Source organism: Melospiza melodia, chromosome 18 (genome assembly GCF_035770615.1).
Source record: "Melospiza melodia melodia isolate bMelMel2 chromosome 18, bMelMel2.pri, whole genome shotgun sequence".
Taxonomy (NCBI): domain Eukaryota; kingdom Metazoa; phylum Chordata; class Aves; order Passeriformes; family Passerellidae; genus Melospiza; species Melospiza melodia.
Window position 1 is genome coordinate 13468534 of NC_086211.1, and position 19452 is coordinate 13487985.

Below are 19452 nucleotides of genomic sequence, written 5' to 3' on the forward strand. Positions count from 1 at the left end.
CAGTGCATTCTTGAAGTTGCTTTGGGTTCCAAAGTGTATCAGCTGCTTTTTCATGGTCAAAAAGAATTAATATTGTGTAACACATTCTGTGTTTGCTCCACTCATGGTTTGTTTGAGTATTTTTTTACACCTTCTTATTAAACTGGAATAGTAACATTTGGAAATTCTGGGCTCTGTTCATGGTTTACAGGAATGTCAGAGTTCTTCCTCTGGCCTGCTCACATTTGAGCATGACTCCATGCTATTCTGGTACCTATTTCTGCCTTCATAAGAACCTTTAGCTACTCATACTCCTGGCTGCACCTCCAAAACCGTCAATGTCCCCTAAAATTATAGTCAGTAATTTATCCTGCTCACTTCCAAATTCACAAAAGGGGTAGACAGTGAATGCCTATTCTCTGCATCACTGGATCCTAGCTGGTGCTATCCTGGTATAAATATTTTATTACAAAAATGGGAATAAATCCACTTGGATTCATCAGACTTTTTCTCATACCCTTCCTGCAAACACTTGTTTATGAGTCAATGGCCCCAGCTTCATGTCCTCAGAATGTTGTGAGGAAAAATTGTATTTTGCCCCCATTTTTACCATATGCTCCATCTGGATAAAAGCTGAAGCCAAGAATTTTTTCTGCAGGCCAGATACTTGTTATTTGGGGAACTGAGGGAGTAATTAATGCAGCTCTCTGTAAAGCCAGCTTGTGACCATGCATGTTCATTGGAATGCACGCTCATGCCTTTTTGGAGTAGAACCACTAAATAATTTGGGTTGGAAGAAACCTTAAAGAGCACTCAGTTCCACCTCCTAAAATGGGCAGGGACACTCTCCTTTATTCCACGTCCTGTCCAACCTGGCCTTGTGTCACTTCCAGGGATGGGGCAGCCACAGCTTTTCTGGGCACCCTGACAGGGCCTCTTCACCCTCATAAGGAAAGGATTTCTTCCTAATATCCCCTCAGTCAGATTGAAGCCATTCTCCCTTTTCCTGTCACTCCAGGCCCTTATCCAGTCTCTCTGCAGCTCTCTTGAAGGCCCTTTAGCCACTGGAAGAACTCCGAGGTCTCCACACGCCTTCTCTAATCCAGGCCGAACACCCCCAACTCTCTCAGCCTTTGTATTGATGAATTAACGATTAACATGAAAAACCGAGGAGTGGATGCTGAAACCAGCGAAAGTTTTACAGAGGGTCTGTGCTCCAGAACGCAACACCCACGAGGAGCTATCCCTGAGAAAAAAGAACCCATTAACCGGACTGGGCTCTTCCCCCTCACGGCCGCGCCTCTGCCCCGCCCCGGCCCGCCCCTCACGGCAGCTGCGGGGTTTCCGCGCGGCCGCCGCAAGGGCTGCGCGCGCCCCGCCCGCGGCGGGAATGGGCCCGGCAGGTGCGTGAGGGGGAGCCCGGGAACGGCCGGGAATGGCCACGAATCGCCGGGAATAGCCGGGGAATGGCCACGAATCGCCGGGAATGGCCGGGGCGGGCGGAGGAGGGAGCTCGGGTTCCCGGGGCTCGGCCGCGGCTCCGGCAGCGCCCGAACGGGCCCGGGCGGCCTTGCCCAGCACTGCCGGGCGCGCCCCCCGCTGCAGCCCCAGGTTCCGCTCCAAATCACGAATGTCCTCAACCAAAATGTAATTCTGCTGAGAAGGCTTTGTTTTGTTGTTATTTTTGTTTTTCGCCATTGGTTGATGTTGCCTTGTTTTTTCTTTGCAAAAGGATGAGTTAGGTTTCATCCCAAAAAAGCTGAAGATGCCCGGTAGGGAGTAGGAGCGAGGAATTGAATTGCGAGGAGATAAAGGCAATAAGATCCCTACCACTTAGTAAGGTGAATAAAAACATCCCTTTCGGCTTATTTTTGCAGTATTAGGATTGCACGTGCTGTCAGAATCTGTTTGTGGAGACATTGACTATATTTATGGTTATACTAGCTCATGCCTGCACTCATTTTTCAGTGTGGTTTTCTTTTTTTTTTCCTGCTTCTCACACTGTTTTCCAGAAAACTATACATTATTATCTTATTTCTGGTTACCAATAGGGTAGACTAGACAGGAAAGGCAGGGAGACATCATTCATGCTGAGAAGTCACTGAAGGATCTGCCTTAAAATGTCTGTTTAAGAGGTTATGGAACAAAAAAGACAGGAATAACTGGCAGGAATAAGTTGCTAAACTGGCAGAAACAGGCAGGAATAAACTACCAAACCAGATGCAGCCCCCAAGGACAGTGTTGCTAGTGATGGTTTCAGCAGCAAACATGTCACTAATTTTTAAAGGGGAAATCCGAGGACTGCAGACCTGGAAGTTTGACCACCACCAAGTGAATTAATAGCAAATGTAGCAAAGTAGGATTATTGGAGAGCTGCATAAGCATCTAGAGGGGAAAATCAATGTGGCTTATAAGTCATGCCTTAAAAAAATGCTGGGATTTTCTGCAGGTCTAAATAAGCATGTTGAGGTCTGGCTCACAGTCTGTAGTCAGATTTCAGGAAGGTTTAAACAGGAGCCCTTTACCTGGACATAATAAGGGAGTTCCCCTGTCATAAACACACAGTTGTTGCAGAGATAGCAAAGAGGATGTGAGTAAATGGGCAGCTCTCCTGGTGCCTAGAGGTCACTGTTGGGGTGCTGCAGGGATGGTTTGTGGATGACATGGAAAATCAGTGTTTCCAGCTGCCTTTGCCTTGTTGAAGGTGGCAAAGAGGGCTGAGGGTGGTGAAGTGCAGGTGTAAAATGATTCATATGGGTGGGGAGCAGTGCAAATTCCCCACACAAAATGAGGCAGTTTTTGGAGCAGTAATGACTGATTCTGTGAAGTTTTCTTTCTTGGTCAAGTCTCCCTCTGGCTGGTGCTACAGAGGTTCAGGGAAGATTGTGCCTGGATCAGAAGGTTCCAGTCCAGAGACAGAGAGGTTGTGGGGAGGAACCCTGGATGTTTATTCTGTTCTTCCCCAGGCTCCTGCACTTGACCTGGGCTGGAGAGCAGGATCCAGGGTGGGGTATCCTTGCATCTGTTCCCACATCAAATCTGTACAACTGGGAATTGCTGTGAGGAATTGTCTCTCCAGAACTGGCAGTGTTTCATGTACTCTTCATTATTCTGTCAGAAAAAATTGATGTACCCGAGGAAGGTTGTGCAGGTATCTGAACCTGAGAGCTAAAAGTACAAATCCAAATGGAATATTTTTTTTTCTTTTCATGAAAACTCATTAAATACCTAAGGAAATGCCTGCAAATGCAGTCTTGTTAGAAGGATTAAAGAATCCTCTGTAGACTTTGTTGTGCCTTGAGTACAGGGTGTATCTGCTGCTCAGCTGGGTTTTGCACAGATTTGCAGTGTCTCTCCAACTCTGGCTTGCAGGCTTCTGAACCACTTCCCTGGGATTAGCCCAGCAGCACTTGTGCTGATTCTGCTCTTGATCATCTTTTTCTGACTTCCATACCCTTTTTTTTTGTATTTTTTTTTTACCAGATATATTTAACAACTTGTAGTTCATTCGGTTACAACAGGATTAGTAAAAAGTGATTAAACCCATGGCTCATTATTTGAGGCCCAGGAGTAGGATTTGTTTATTGTACAAGCAGGAAAATGTAGACAGAAATGAAGAGCTGCAGAATTTGTGTGTGGATTTGCAGAAGAGGTCGAGCCTCTTGCTTCCCAAATGCACAGGGTATGTGTTGCCTTCTACAGTGGGATTTTTCTTGTGATTTGTATTTACAAGCAAGATCCTTTCCAGACAGTGTAGATAGGCTTTGAGACACAGAGCTTTGTGTTTCAGATCTTGCTGTGAGCAAGCAGCAGCACAGAGCATTAGGAATGTGGGGTTTTTTCTGGGTTTCCCAGCTGGTGTTGCGGCCCCTCACTCTGCACTCCTGTTTCTGTGCTGACCCATTTCTCCTGGCTGCAATTTCCTGCTGCTGTTTCTATTGAAGGTGCTGGGATGTGTCAAGGACCAGCCCCCAGCAGTGAAGTTACAGTGCCCTGAGGCTGCTGCTGTGAATGTCAGTGAGAGCACTTGCAGCTTTGGGAATGATTTAATTGGAAGTGCAGTAGGTGCCAGGCAGCTCAGATCCTGTTTCTGATGTCACATTCCATGAGAGCACAAATTACCAAACGAGTTAATGCTCCACTCGAGGCAGCCATGTTTGCAGCATGTCTTTATGTGTGGCTGATGAGCTGGAAGCTCCAGTTAATACTGCCAGAGAAGTCTGGAGGTATTGTCTTCAGTGGGAAGTACTGCCTTGAGTGTTTCAGAGGGTCAGTCTGAAACGCTGAGGTGTTCTCCTCTGCCCCTTCTTCCTGCAGCTCTTTCTCCTGGACAGGGCTCACTTGCCCAGGCCACCAGGCAGTTCTGTCTGAGGCAGGCTGCTGAGTTCTGACAAAGTTTTTAAGAATTCTTGCCAGCTAAAAGCCACAGTTCAGAGCAGAGTACCTGGCATGCAGCTGTGGCAAGTCTCTGACACCACTGAATTATTGCAATAAAGAATTAGATGTTCAGAAAAAAATGAAACCATCCTCCCTCTCTGCCAGTCATGCCAATGTGATTTGATTTTTTTTCCTACCTATTTTTATATGTTTGTGTCTGGATTCTTCTGAAGTGAAACATAACACTGCTGGGGAATTGGCACTGGTGATTCAGATTGTAGCAATGCTGAATTTCACTGTAGTGAAAATAAACTTGCTGGTGGAACTTCATTGTGAGAATCATCTTTATCACATCAAGATAAAGATTCCTTTTGATGTTGAAAGTTTTTGTAGTAATATTTTTAAATGCTGATGATCTGGTGAAAAATGAGTGGCAACAGCTGATTACTTATGTATATACTTGCTTGCAGGTTCAACTGTAGGATTCTATCTCCATTTCTAAATCTGCATGGGGTCCAATTTAGAATTGGTGTCTTTGCATTCTCTTGTAAAAGTCCTTTTTTTGAGGCTGACACTTCCCAAATTTAGTGCCAATGGGGCATTTTAAAAGTTTGGTTCCAGCTTTCTGTGTATTCAGTGCAGGAAAAGAGTATTCCCCACTGAATAACAAAGGCTTGAGAGCATCTCCAGCCCTGCCCACCTGGGAGATGGAATTTTACTGGCCCAGCAGAAAACTGCAAATTATTCTGGAGTTGATCTAATGGTGAACTCTTAGTATCAGATCTCCAGAATCTCTTGGCCTGTTTTAAAGCACTTTATCCAGTGAATAAATGTGTGTACCTGTTCAGCAGGTGTGAGGACTGCAGCACTGGAAAGGGAACACCAGCTCTGTGGAGCTGACATGGAAGTGGTGACAGACCAGCAGAACAATTGCCCAGTTGTGATGTAGCTGCCCCAGGTCCATGCTGTTGGCTGGAGCAGTAGGTTGAATCTTTCTGGTAAGTTGAATCATTTTGGGGAGATTCTAACACACTTCTACAGCACAATAATCAAGTTTGTGACTGAATAGGGCATCTCTGAATTTCCTGTGGAGGTTTAGATTCTGATCCAGTTACATTACCTTTGAAAATGATTGATGCACAGCTTCTGTGGGCTTTCTGAGGCAGCACAGTTTTTGAAGTGCTTTTTTTCTGGTTTTTCTGTCTGCTTAAAAGATTTTTTTTTTTAGCTTTAAGTAAAAAGTACAAAGTAATGGTTCAACTTTGCTGTTACTTTCTGGATTTTCTAACCTAACAGCAAACTTATTTCCAGTGCTTAGTGGAGCAGAGTTGCTTTTATCTGCAGTCCTTAAAGATGACTACTCAAACTGCTGGTTTCTGTTTGCTCATCAGTGGAGCCCAATATTTGCCCAGCCTGGTGCAAACACAGGTAAATCTGTCACCTGCTGCTGCAGTTTGCATAGGTTGTCCATGTAGTCATAGCTTTCAGGTTCATTGTTGTGCAGAGATGTGTAAAAACAGAACTTTGTGGAAATGAGTTGCTTTTAAATAAGCTTTATAATCCTAATGATACTTTTATCCATTTTCTAGAACTATGCCAAGAAAAAGAAAGCTGTTGGCTCAATTAAGTGCTCTTCAGAACACCAGCAGCTTCCCTCAGGTCAATGCTGTGGAGCAGCTGAACACTACACCTGGAGCAGATCCTTCTCCAAAAAGCAGCAAATATTTTGTGACAGAGAAAAGAAATTCTCCTCAGCTGCAAGAAGATTTTTTCAACCAGCCCTGTGTTAGTCTGGCCAAGTCCTTTCTGGGACAGGTAAGGCACGAGCACTGAGATTCTTGCACTGGATTATGTGCTAGCTGATAACTTAGCGTGAAAGGATGAAATTCTTTTTTTGCCATTTGACTCCCAGGCTTGGCTATTTTAGGAATACAGCTCTCATTCCTTCTCTTGCTAAGTGCAGTGGAATTTAAAGACCAGTAGCTGAATCTATTCTAGATGAAGTCAGAGGAGTAATTTTTCAGATTTAGTCTGTCACATTTTTAATTGAGGTTTTTTTGGTGGAGTTTTCCTTCCTTTTTTCTGTTCACTAAAATGTGCTTAGCTGCTTGTGGCTTGAAGGCTGTTTCAGGCCCATTATCTTCCTTTCAGCAATTGCTTTACTTGTTTTTGTTTCTTGCTTAGCCCAGTGGAAAGCAATGCTCTGCAGTCAGCAACATCTTCTTTGCCTCCATTTTACTGTCTTGTTATGCTAAGGATTGCCCAGCCCCACAGTTCAGCTCTTTTCACTCCAAATATTTCTATTCCTATCTTTTGTTTCTGAGTTTCCAGGTCATTACCTGTTCATGCAAGGACTTCTCCCTTAGCCCATTGCATAAACTTTGAGGAGTTTTTGGACCTTGCTGAAAGCCTTTGGAAATCAGAGTGGTGGAGATTGACTCTTCTGCTTTGTGAGTCCTTCAGAAAACTCTCTGGCTGTTTCCAGAGGAGGGAGTTCCCTCAGTGTTTTCCCTATAAAAAGTTCCAGTCCTGGAGCTGCTAAACTCAACTGCAGAATGTGTGTTCATTTTCACTGCTATGCTCTTATCTTCTCTGAGTCTTTTTTATACCTTTATTGTCTGCAGGGTGAGCAGACTCTCTGGGTTCTCATGGCTGTAGATAACTCCAGGAATTTGTTCCACAAACTGTTGGTTTTGGCCTGTTTTGCTGCATCCAGCCTTTTTTTTATTTTCTAAGGATATCTTGCTTGTAAGTGACGCCTTTGCTCTGCCTTTTAGCCCTGCTGGGTTTCTCTCTGGCCTGCCTTCACCTCTTTGTGATACTCCACATGTGTTGCTATCTTTGCAGACATCCTGCTAGAGGCTTGCCTTTCAGGCCTTAACCTTTGGCTGCCTCTGAAGTCCTTTCCCAACAAGCTCCCTCACTTTACATAGTTTCCTCTTTGTGCTGCTGGCCAGGACTCTGCTAGATTATTTTTGGGATCTTTAATGCTTGTGAAAAGACACTGAACTTTATCCTTCATGGTCATGATACTGAGTTGTTTTTCAGGAATAAGTCTTTGGAAGAGGCTTTGTGTTTTGCTCCAGATCTGAGAACTGAGTCTTCTCATGAGGTTCCTGATTCCTCACTCTGCACAACATTTGATGGTGTCTAAGGAGACATTGCACATGTCCTGCTCCATCTGAGGATGCCTGAAATCCCCCATTACTGATACATTTTTGTTGTCTTATTGACTCCATCACCCTCCTGCATTCAGTTACTTTGGGCAGATGATTTTTGAGTCCTAATTCTGTATTTTTCCTATTTAGGCCTAGTATTCCAAACCACGTGATTTCTATCTTAAGTTTACATTTTCTTTAAAGTATAACCCCCAGTTTCCCATGACCCAGCCTATTCTCTTATAAAGATAATTTAGTGTTTCCTTCATTACTTTCATTCTACCAAATTTTGGAGGCACCTGGTATATTAATCTTGCTTATCTTCATGATGCCTGAGTTCTTGGAAACAAAATAGGTACATGCAGTGAATGGCCTTTCAGAGGGAACTGCCATAACATCAAGATACATCCTCAATGAAAAAAATAACCTTTATGAAATGGCTTACTGTAAGGTGTTGGGAATTACCACCATTTTTAAACTTTTTTATTCAACAGAATACTTGGTGTGTCTGAAGACAGGGAAATGCCTGGATGCTTTTAAACCCATAATCTAACCATAGTGTTCAATGAGGAACACTGCTGAGGGAGAAATGTGGCCACATTGGTCTGGTTTTGGGGTGTTGCCAGGCACTTGCTGAACACCAGAGGGTTTTTTTTTCATAAAAAATAATAAACATACTATTTTCAACAATTTGACAAGTGCTGTAGGGAAACTGTGGTATACTGGAGCTGCAGCTTTGGAAACCAACTCCTGGAGCATCCATTATGGATCAGATCAATATCTGCATTAACAACCCAGCACAAACATCTGTTAAGAATTAAGCTTTGTTTTGTGAAGGTCACTTTTGAACAGCTGCATAATTAAATTATTATAATTAAACTGATTGGGTGCCCAAACGAGACTGAGCTGCAGCATTTCATACATGTTAAGTAAAGCACAAAGTTTAGAAATCAGGTCAAACCACAAATTCCTTTGTACAAAGTTTAGTGGTTGTTTTATTTTTAAAGAGAATCTTTTGACTGTCGTGTTTTGTTTCCCCTGCATCTGCTTTGTTTTATTTAAGGAGGTACCAGCAGCAAGAACACACTGTAATAACAAAGCTCTGTTGTTGTCTGCCTGAAGCCAATTCCCATCTCTCCTGCACTGCCCTTCTCTGTGGTGCACAAAATACTGAAGTAGCATTGATGCCCTCTCTAGAGCTGATCATCTCTGTGATTTGGGACTGGGACTTGTTTGAACCATCTCTAGGGAGGGAAACTGTCTAATCATAGCAGTTGTTTAATTGTGCCACTGTCATATTTCTTCTGATCTAAGGATTATACAGTCATGATGCTTCAAGGTTGATATCAGCAGTGATTTTTGCCTTAAATCTGATGGATTGGAGTTACAGAAAATAACCACAAAAGCACCTCCATGGGCTTTAGTATATGTAGGATCATAAATTGGTTCTGTTTCATATTGCCTCATCTAGACACTCCAGGCTTTTGTGGGGTGAGGGACAGGTGGGAACTCCTTGTACTGGGAGAAGCTGAAGAAGTTGGTGTTAGCTTATAGAGTGCTCACTGGAGAGGGTTTAGTTCCATCAGGTCCTTTCTTTCCAACTTCTCTGTTTCCACAGCTCTTGCTGTGGTTATTTTGTACTGAGGGCTGGTAACTGATGCACTCTGACCTCTCTTGCAGATTTTAGTTCGCAAACTTCCTGATGGCAGAGAGCTCTGGGGCAGGATTGTTGAAACAGAAGCTTATCTGGGTGGGGAAGATGAAGCTTCCCACTCCAGAGGTGGGAAGCAAACACAACGGAACGCGGCAATGTTCATGAAACCAGGAACTCTGTACGTGTACCAGATCTATGGGATTTATTTCTGCATCAATGTTTCCAGCCAAGGTAAGCTGAGGCTGAAAGAGGTGGAATGCCAGCAGCATGGGGCTGACATTTTAAGCTACAGTTGTGCTGCAAGTCACTTGTGAGCTCTCTGTGGGCTCTCTGATTTGCTGTCACCATCCTCCCTTGGGACCTGGGCTTTGCCACTGGGGACAGGCAGCACAGCAGGCAGGGCCCATCTCCAGCTGCCCCATTTGTCCCAGCTGGGAGCTGTGGGAGCTGTTCAGGCACACCAAGATTGAGAAATGAGGGAGAATCTGGATAGGGTGGAGCTTTCAGTTTCAATGACTGCTGCCTCAGTCATATGATTCAGTGAACCTTGTTCCTCAAAAGTGGTGATGTAGAGAAAAATTCAGTCATTTATGACAGCCTTAATCTTGGTGTCTGTTGCCATGGCAGGAAGCTCCTCTGTCTCCTGCCTTTATCTTCAGAGGCTGAATGAAGTGTTGGGGAAAACAAAAAGTCTGAGATGTCCTAAGCTTAAGCAAGGAGTCAGTAGAAGCATTTTAGCTGTCCAGCTGTATCTAAAAGCCAAAAAAACCCACTCAAATCAAAATACCCAGACTGTTACAGAATCTTCAATCTTCTTTTATTATTCTCAAGAAAAAATAATCAAGCTCTAATTAAATTATTCTGTAATTTACTGAAACTGTCCTTCACATTCCAAGATTCTTAAGAAGCATTACTGAAAACTTTCTTTTTTTTCCTGTCCTGTAAGAATGACAGTTTTTGCCTTGCAATAATCTCTTGTTTAATTAGACACCTTTAAATGGCAGCATTTCCTAGGTAACTACTCACTCTGTTAGGAAAAATCTCAAGCCCAATTTACTTCTTTATCATTAAAATAGTGAAAAAGGTCAAAAAGCTTGTGTATTCCTAAGTGGAGAGCAAATGTAAGTGTGACCATGAATGCTCAGGTTGTGGCCTTTGGACACAAGCCAAGCAGAAAAACAGTGCCACGTTAAAGTGTGGGGGAAGAGCCTGAGTGTGCAACTGAGGGTCTGAGGCTGCTGGATGAACACATGTGAACTTCATTACAGTGGCTCTGCCACATCTGTTCAGGTTATGAAAGCACATGGTTCATTTGTCAGGATGGGATTCTTGGTGATTAAAATATTAAGAGTCATACTTTTTAAAACAATGTATGTTTCGCCTTTGAATTCTATAAAGATTTCTTTGAAATCTTACACACTTGGGGAAATTTTTCCTTATATACCTGTTTTTAGTTTTGTAGCAGAGCAGTTAAAGGGCTCCCTGTGGTGATGGAATTCATTGCATTTTTTGTTACAAACTCCCTCCCCATCCTGTCCCACAGCAGTGACACCAGGCAGAGCTGTCACTGCCAGCTCTGTCAGAGCCCTGCAGTCAGTGCCATGGCTGTGCACCACTGATGCAGCTACACAAACTGGAGCTGCCCCTTCTGTGCATTTGCCCACGTGCAGAAGTGTTGAAAGAGAGAATCTGGGGAGGAATCACACCCAAGATGTTTTTCTCCAGTTGTTTATTGTGCTGTGGTTTAGTCTGAGGGAAGGATTGAGGGAGTCATCTTCATGGTGCCACCTGGTAGAGAGCAAAAGCATTTCATTCTCTGGATATGGGGTTTTCAAAACTTTGGTTTGACTGTGGCTGTGAAAAAACACAAAGAAACCCTGGCAAAAAAACCCAGAAACATCTTTTGTGGCGTAGCTTGGTCCTTCTTCATAGCACACTCTGCAGGCAAAGAGCTCCAAGAGACAAGTATATCCTCTGAAGCAGTGGAGCTCTGACTCTGTAGGGATCACTTGTTTTGATACACAACCTCACAGCCTCTGACTCCAGGTGGAATAAACCTTCCCTGTTTATTGGTTTCTGCTGAGGTTCAGGCTCCAGTATCATTCAGGGAGGGGAAGAGTGTGTCACCCACAGCCCTGTGGTCATAAAACCATAATGAGATGGAGGGGGGGAATCCTGTAGTCTTTGTCAGTGAGGAAGGGGAAATCTTCATGCACAACACTGAGATAAAGCTTCATCATGGGGAATTTTACTGTGAGAGATCCTCCCATCACTCAGTGAAATACTACAACTGCCTGAAGCCACAGCAGGCATCACTACATTTGGGGAAACCATGGGTGGTAGAGGAGAAGAGCTTATAGAAAACATATAGCCAGAGTCTTTCACTGTGCAGGAATCCTGCAGTATATCCTGAGCTGCACAATAATCTCAGTGCTAGGAGCTTTCCCCAGAGTCAGGAGATGTGGGGCTTCCCTTGCCTCAGGAAGAGGATAAATGCCAGTCGTGCCTCTCTTTGAGTTAGCTGTGAGCTGTTTCTCTGGAATTTGCCAAGCTCTGTATTTTGCTGCCAGATCTGAAAGAACAGCTTGTAAAATCAAGAGCCTGGTGATGCTCAGCCCAGGGTCACACTGCAGGGACTTCTCCCTGACTTTCAGCTCCTAGACTAGGATTTTGGAGGAAGTATTGGGGAGCACTGAGGTGGGTGGGTGAATGGAGGAGAAAATTCTCTTCTCTCCAGTGGCCAAGAGCTGTTTCCAAGCCTGGGAGCTGGAGCTGTGGGGGTGTGGGACTCCACTGTCATGTTATGAGTTCTGCTGCTCAGGGAGAGAATTGGCCTCTGCAGTGTTGTTAGATCCCAGCTTTTAGCCCTGAATGCTGCTCATTGTATGGAGTGACTCTTAACGAGAGAGATAAATACTCAGCATCCCCAGCTGGCCCTGCTGCTGCTGCTGTGTGCACATTGGGCAGATGCTGAACTCAGGTGACCCTTGAGAGTGAACTGCTGCAGGCTGGGAGGGGGAAGAAGCCAGGCTGAAGCACTCTGGAGTTGACTCAGCCACTTTTTGGGAATTGAAATTAAATTTCTAATGTGGAGGTTTGGAGGTTTGCTCAGGAGGAACCAGAGGCGTGAGGGGAAGAAGGCTCATCATGGTAACCCTGCACTCATGTCCTGCCTGCTGTCTCCACCTCTTCCCAAGGCTGTTCTCTGGGCAGAGTGGGGTGTGTGTTGCACACAGCTAGAAAGAACCTGGAAACTTCCAGCTGGAAATGCAGAAAGAGCAGCCAGAGACAGAAGTTGCCAGTACCCCCTGGGTGGGCTGTGCTGCTCTGGGAGCACCTGCAGATTTCCACGTGCTCATCTCTCTTCATGTGAACTCCCAAGGACTCAGTTCAATTCAAGTGTGACCACAGTTTCCAGTTGCAGTTGAGATGGGTGAAAGCAAGCTGTGTAATGAGAGATTGCTCAGAATCCTGCAAGTTGTTCCTGGCAAGGGAGGCAGCAACATGATGGGAAGGATGTTTCTTTGTGCATTGATAAAAAGCAGAATTAGGACATGGAACATGTTCTTAAAAATCTGAAATGACCTTTGGGCTCTAAATCACTGTTAGGCCAGGGAAGCAGCTTTTGGCTGCCAGATTAGCATCAATCCTCCTCCTTGGAGAAGGGAGTGCCTGGGAACAGATTGCTGACAGCTGTTGGAATCCAGGCTGCTGACTTCACCGAGCTGTAGTCAGGGCAGCAGGGGTTCTGAGATGGTTCAGGGCAGCAGGCACACCTCAGAGAGCCAGGAACCAGGACCTCACTGGGGGCCCAGAGGGGTAATGTAGTATGGGATTTGTACAAAAAATGAGAGGGATTCTATTTTGGGAAATCACAGGTCCTTGGGGATGTGCCAGTGCCTACACAAAAAGCCTTTGCCAGGCATGAGCATGGCTCCAGATGTTTGAGGCTGGAGGGGGAGAGGGGACCCTGGGGAGCAGCACTGTGCAGATGCTGGTGGGAGGAAAGCTGTGGGTGGCCAGCACAGGGGGAGCTGTGTGGGGCTGCACCAGGCCCTGTGCCAGTGCTCTCCTCACCCACTCAGGGGCAGGAGGAGACCTGGGCCCTGCACAGGCCACCAGGGAAACGTTTCTGTCACACTTAGGCTGGAGATCCTTGTCTGACAGGGAATGTCTTATCAGAGCTGCATCTTTGCTTTGCTGTCACCTGGCTGCAACAGCTGGGAGGGAGGGGACCCAAGGCTTCTGACAGGGTGGCAAATCACATTTGAGAAAAGAACTTGTCAGTTTTGTTCAGTTTTTGTCATAGAAAGGTCTCCTCTGCTAAGGGCTGCTCCCAGGGCTGTGCATCCCACAGCCCTGTCCTGCCCCAGGTCCCTGCCCTGTGAAAGCTTCTGTGTCAGACGAGTTCAGTGTTCAGATCACACTGCTGGAGCTGTGCAGTGACCCAAGGCCCTGCTCATCCCAGCTCTTACATCTCCAGAGGGATTGGGATTGGTACCAGCCCTGGCTCCCTCAGCAGTGACTGCTCCCAGTGCCTGCAGCTCCTTCCCAGGTTTCTGTTTGTGCTGCCTCTTTCTCTGGCAGCATCCACACTCATTCCTCCTTCCCTTTGTTAGCTGGAGTTCTTGTAATCAGAGTTTATTAGAAATCCACGGGGTTTGGGAGCAGAGCTTTGGATACCTCTGCCAAAACTGAACCAGATGTATATTTATTCCTGAACATTGTGCTGACATAAGAAAAAGTTCTTGCCCTCTGGCAAGCCTTGGAGCAGCAGCCAGACTTAGCAACATCAGGTGGAGCTGGGAAGAGCAAGTCAGCCCTGCAGAGTGAAGGGCACAGAGTACAGGACACTTGGAGGAGGAAGGGAGTGCCCTTGGAGCAAAGGACAGGCCCATGGCTGGGAGCACCAGGCCATTCCCTCTTCCATCAGGCTGAGAGCTGAAGTGCTGCTGGCAGTGGGCTGAAAGGTGACATTCCCAAAAACCATTCCGTACTAACCCAGCTCTTGTTGTGCACAGGAGAAGGGGCCGCGGTGCTGCTGCGCTCCCTGGAGCCCCTGCAGGGCCTGGAGGCCATGAGGGAGCTGCGCTCGGCCTCCAGGAAAGCCCCCAGCAGGCTGCTCAAGGACTGGCAGCTCTGCAATGGGCCCTCCAAGCTCTGCCAGGCCTTTGGCATCGACAAGGCCTTTGACCAAAGGGACCTGACTCAGGATGATGCCATCTGGATGGTGCCGGGACAGGACCCGCCGGGGGAGCAGGACGTGGTGGCCACCACCAGGATTGGCATTGGCAACAGGGGAGAGTGGGCACAGAAACCACTCAGGTTTTATTTACGGGGAAACAGATTTGTGAGTGTTGTAGACAAGAAAGTAGAGAGAGAGATGGCAGCAAAGGGACATTCCCCTGGCAGCTGACGACTCTTGCAAGGGACCAGGGACCAGGACTTGAGCTGTGCTCTGTACAATGGCCTCAAGCTGCATCATGGCACATAGAGGGGCTTGGGGGCTTTTTAACAATAAATGTATTTTGTCACAATGAACGGGGCAAGGTGGAGCTTTATTTGCAGGAGATTGGCATGGGCCTCCCAGCCAAAATGAGGCTGGTTTTGGACACTTTGGACACTGAAAGGCCACTTTCTCCCTTGCCAACGGATCCAGGCTTAATTGGGGTGGGTGAGAGGAGAAGGGTCACAGCTCTGGGCTGCTCCCATCACTTCAGCCCCCAGCAGAGGCCAGGGCTTGGCTGCTGCAGGGAAATAGTTTAAAAATTGGGTGGCAGCAGAGCAGACTGAAAGGATGGGAGCTGGGAGAGAAGGATGTAAAGGAGGAACTTACTGCTGTCTGCAGCTACCTCAGGGGAGGGGATGGAGAAGACAGCCAGGCTGCTCTCAGACAGGATGAGAAGCAACAGGCCACCAGCTGGAAAACAGGAAGTTCTCATTAGCTCTATGGAAAAAATGTTCCCCATGAGGGTGGTCAGACACTGGAACAGGGGCCCAGAGAAGCTGTGGGCCATTCACACCTCCACAAACAGGGTCCTGAGTGCCCTGAGCTAACACCTTTCCTCTGAGCAGAGACGCCTTCCAGCCTCTACCTATCTAATGTCCAGCTTGGAAAACAAGAATGGGTTTTTGTTCATTTTCCAGCTGCTTTTGAAACCAGTTCAGAACCTCTCACTGTGTGAACCCCCACACAGAGAAAGCACTGGTGCAGCAGCCTGGCTTGAGGTACAGAGAGGAAGAACCTCCAGGACTCGGGGCAGGACGTGCAGGAGTGCAGCCACACTGGGTGGGTGACAGGGACACACCCCCCACCTCCACCCCCACCTTAAGGTTCTCATACAATAAAAAAAGTTCAAGTTTATTTTTAAATACTCTTGTCCCCGTCCCATGAAAGAATTGGGTTCAGCCCCTTCTGGGCAGCCTTTCTTCTGACTGCAGCAGCTCACCTTGATGCTCAGGTGCTGGGGCTGGTTTAGACAGGGTCTGCAGTGGTGTTGATCTGATTTTTAAATCAGATTGGGTTTTCTGCTCTTCCCTACCTCTATCCCTGTTGCAGCTGCAGGGCCAGACTCACTGAAGGGACCCCAAAGAAGCTCCCCCAGTGGCTGCTGGAAGGTAAGTCAGCTAAAGCTCCCAGTTTTGCTGGAAGGTAAGTCAGCTAAAGCTCCCAGTTTTGTTGGAAGGTAAGTCAGCTAAAGCTCCCAGTTTCACCCAGTTGGTGTGGGCAGGTGAAGCTGCTCCTGAGATCCTGCAGCTCTGGGCAAAGCTCCAGCCTCACACAGGCAGGGGTGAGCTGGCACAAGCTCCTGCTGTCCCCAGGCCCTGGCATGTCCCAGGGCTCTTGCCTCTTGTTCTGGCCCTGGCATGGCTGGAGGAGAAGTCCCAAAGCAGAGCAGGAAACACAGCTCTGTATCTCACTGTCCTGCTGGGCAGCTTTAACCCAGGCCAGGATCCCTGTCTGCAGCCACAGCCATCCTTGTGGGACAGGGACTGGAGGGACAAACAAGCCCTGGGGGACAAGCCTGAGTGCCCTCAGCAGCAGCCTCTGGGTGGAACACGTCCCTGAACTGTCAGCTTGGCCAGCACCTTTCAGTCCTGCTCAAGAAGCAAGCTCCCAGCCCCAGGCACAAACTGGGAAACATGGAAACCCAGGAACACTGAGGCTGCTTGGTGACAGCCCTGCTCCAAGAGATGCTTGGGAATAAGGACATTGGTGACAGCCCTGCTCCAACAGACACCTGGGAATAAGGACATTGGTGACAGCCCTGCTCCAACAGACACCTGGGAATAAGGACATTGGTGACAGCCCTGCTCCAACAGACACTTGGGAATAAGGACATTGGGGTGAGGAAAGAATGAGCTGTGACACAGTGACTGAGTCATTCATTCATGATTTCATGTTTACTTGTGATACTTTGCCTTCCCACCTGTCCTTGCTGCTGTGAGATCAAACAACTCCTGTGTGCCCAGGGTCATTCCTTAGGAGCCAGGCCAGCTGCCCTGTGCCCTGGAGCAAGGCCATGCATGCTGTGCCATGGGGACAGCCTCTCATGGCCAAGTGTCCCATGCTGGAGGGCACAGGAAGCACTCCCAGTGTCCCCACAAAGTTCTGCCAGCAGCAGCACAGCAGAACCCTCCTGTCCCACTCTGAGGATGCCTGGGAAGGGCTGTGAGTGTGGCAGGGCAGGGATCCAGGCTGAGCAAGCACGTGCTGTCCTGCAGCAGCCCCGGGGGAGCAGCTGGGACATCGAGGCACAGACAGGGACAAACCTGCTGTGTGTCACACGGCTAGACAGAACTGAAACCACCTCCTGCAGATTTCAGGCATCCTTTAGGCTCTCAGCATGGAGAGCATGGCAGGCTCCTCCCTCTGTGCCAGCAGAGTCACTTGAGGAGCGACTGGAAGACGGAGATGACGGGGTCCTCGTGGCTGGTGACCACCAGCACGCTGCGGAACTTGTCGAACAGCATCAGCAGCTGCGAGCGCCGCATGTTCTCGTTGTACATGATCTCCTCCAAGTGGTGCCGCCCGCGGAAGTAGTGCAGCAGCCTGCAGGGGGCAGAGCGAGGGAGCACGTGGGCCAAAGCAGCTCAAACTCACACCGCACCCCCAAGGTCTCCTCTCCCATGGCATGCAAATCACAAGGTTGTTTGGGTTATGTCCCTCATTTGCATGAAAAGGGAATTAAATCATGCCTAGCACAGAAATCCCCTGGAAAAGGATGGGACTTGCCCACTGTGGGGCTTTGCCAAGGTTCTCCTTGGATCAAGAGGTTTCCCAGTCTGGGGCATTTCCCAAGACTGTCAATTTTCAACTTAGTTATAATTCCAGAAAGTGAACAAACACAAGTGCCAATGAGCCTTGAGAAGTCAGGACACGGCAGATTTATTCTGTGCTCTCTTGGCTAAGCCTACAACTGCCCTTTGTCACAGCATCAGAGGCCTGGGTACCTGTACTGCCTTTTAGATTTAAGAGCTTTTCCCTCACAGCAGCCCAAGGGGCTTTGTAACTACAGGTCCTGCACTCAGGGTTTGGGCAGCTTGGGTTGGGTGGAGCTGTCACAACAGGGAGATGGAAATTTTGGTGCTAGGCAGCACAGAGAAGCTGTGGGAGTTACAAATCCCCTGAAGCCCTAGCTCAAAATATTAAATTCCCTATTCTCTTTGTTAAACAAAGCAGAGATACCCCTTTGCTACAGCCATCAGAAAACCACGGCCCTGCACAGTCAGTCACAGTAGGTCCATGACAAAGAGCAGAACTCCCCAGTGGCTGAGGACCCCTCCCCAGAGTTCCCTCTGAGCCACAACACCAAGGCAGCCCCACATGAAGCCTGAGTTTGCTGCTCAGCCTCTTGTCTCAACACCCTCCCCAGTGTCACGGCCGTGCTGTGACTCAAACACTCCCCACTCTGTGAGGGCCCAGAGTCCCCTCCCAGCTGCACAGCCAGCTGTGCCTGCACGAGTGTTCCACATCACTCTGTGCTCCAGCAGCCTCTGCTCATGTTCCATTACCCAGCTGCAGCTTCATGCCAACTGCCTGTAAAATGAGTGGAGATGACATGATCTGTTTTCCAATCCATTCATACAGCCCCCATGCAAGAACACCTCTCAAAATATTCCCAATATCCACTGGAGCACTCTGGCCTGTTTTGGAGGATGGAGAAAAGCTCCTGCTTTCCCTGCAGGACCAACACCTGCCTGGCTCCTGCTGCTGCTCAGGCTGGGCACTCCTGTCACCCAGCACCCTCACAGGTGACTGCAAAGGAGGCACTGTGCAACAAGTGTCCCTCCATCACATGTCCTACTGCACAGCTTTCACCTCTAGCCCAGTGCTACTGGTGTTTCTCTGCTTCCCAGCTTGCCACATCCCTGCTCTCCCCACGAGCTGTCTGTGGGCTCAGAGCAGGATCCTCACTGACATCCTTGAGGCTGGGCAGCCCCAGCTCCCTGCCAGCTCCTCCTGCTGTTCCTCTGCCAGCTCTCAAGCTGGCACCAGTGTGGAGAAGGTCACTGCTGTCTCTCTGTACCTGCAGCAGCAGCAAACAGAGACAAGCTCCAGTCTTTGCTGTGTCTGGGCTGTGCCTCTGCCTTTTGCACTGTCTCCCACTGGGTGCTGACACGAGGCTCACTGGCCACCCCCCTGGGCCAGTGGCAACTGTGTGCACTGAGAAATGGTCACTCACAGGGACAGTGTCAGTGCTGGGTGTGTCAAAGCCAGAACTGGTGTGAACAGAAACATTTGTATTTTACAGCTCACCTCACAGTTCACAGTGATTTTGGGGATCCCCCTATGCCAGGCTCCTGTGCCCATGTGCTCACACCCTGGCTCAGCTCTCTCCCATGCAAATGGTCGCACCTGGCTTTCCACAGCAGCACAGACTGAGCAGTTTGCCAATAAATAAATCCATCTTATATTCAGAAAGAGTCTGGATTTGTAACTGGTCAAGACTAAATACTTTCCACTCCAATAAAAGCTAGAGAGGATATTAAAGAATATCACAAAAATGCCAGCTGGAAAACACCCCCAAAGTCTAGCCCAACATCCTGCTCCAGGAGGACTATTGCTAATGCTGTGGAGCTTTTTCAAACCCTTCCAAGATGGAGATCCCTCCAGATGCCTGGGCAATCTGTCCTGGGCTGCACCACACTCCTAGGGAGGAGGTTTTACCAAAAGTCCAACTAGAATCTACAAGGCTGTCCTTGGGGCTCACAGCTCCACAGATGGTGGGCACTGCCCTCACCTTTTGGGGCAAGGAACATTTATGGGACACAATCAGCATG

General features: G+C 47.9%; 2 protein-coding genes across 10 annotated transcripts in view; one reads left to right on the plus strand and one right to left on the minus strand.

Annotated features, from left to right (window-relative positions):
• Positions 1 to 1709: 1709 nt before the first annotated feature.
• MPG (N-methylpurine DNA glycosylase) lies at positions 1710 to 14706 on the plus strand. 2 transcript variants are annotated; one of them, XM_063171181.1, is made up of 5 exons: positions 1710 to 1820; positions 5208 to 5354; positions 5946 to 6171; positions 9195 to 9399; positions 14190 to 14706. In XM_063171181.1, exons 3-5 carry the CDS (start codon positions 5950 to 5952, stop codon positions 14582 to 14584), a joined length of 822 nt encoding a protein of 273 aa, XP_063027251.1. In that variant the 5' UTR covers positions 1710 to 1820; positions 5208 to 5354; positions 5946 to 5949; the 3' UTR covers positions 14585 to 14706. The 2 variants fall into 2 exon arrangements, with proteins under 2 accessions (XP_063027251.1, XP_063027252.1); XM_063171182.1 differs by lacking the exon at positions 1710 to 1820 and adding an exon at positions 3560 to 3661.
• NPRL3 (NPR3 like, GATOR1 complex subunit) overlaps positions 9964 to 19452 on the minus strand; it is a 48894-nt gene continuing 39405 nt past the window's right edge. For 7 of the 8 annotated variants that reach the window (XM_063171178.1, XM_063171176.1, XM_063171173.1 and 4 more), the window contains one exon: positions 16547 to 17221. In XM_063171178.1, the coding sequence (XP_063027248.1) occupies positions 17056 to 17221 (166 nt within the window). In that variant the 3' untranslated portion in view covers positions 16547 to 17055. Of the gene's footprint in view, positions 10957 to 15004; positions 15089 to 16546; positions 17222 to 19452 lie in introns of those variants that run through there. The other variant, XR_010029960.1, reaches the window with a different exon arrangement.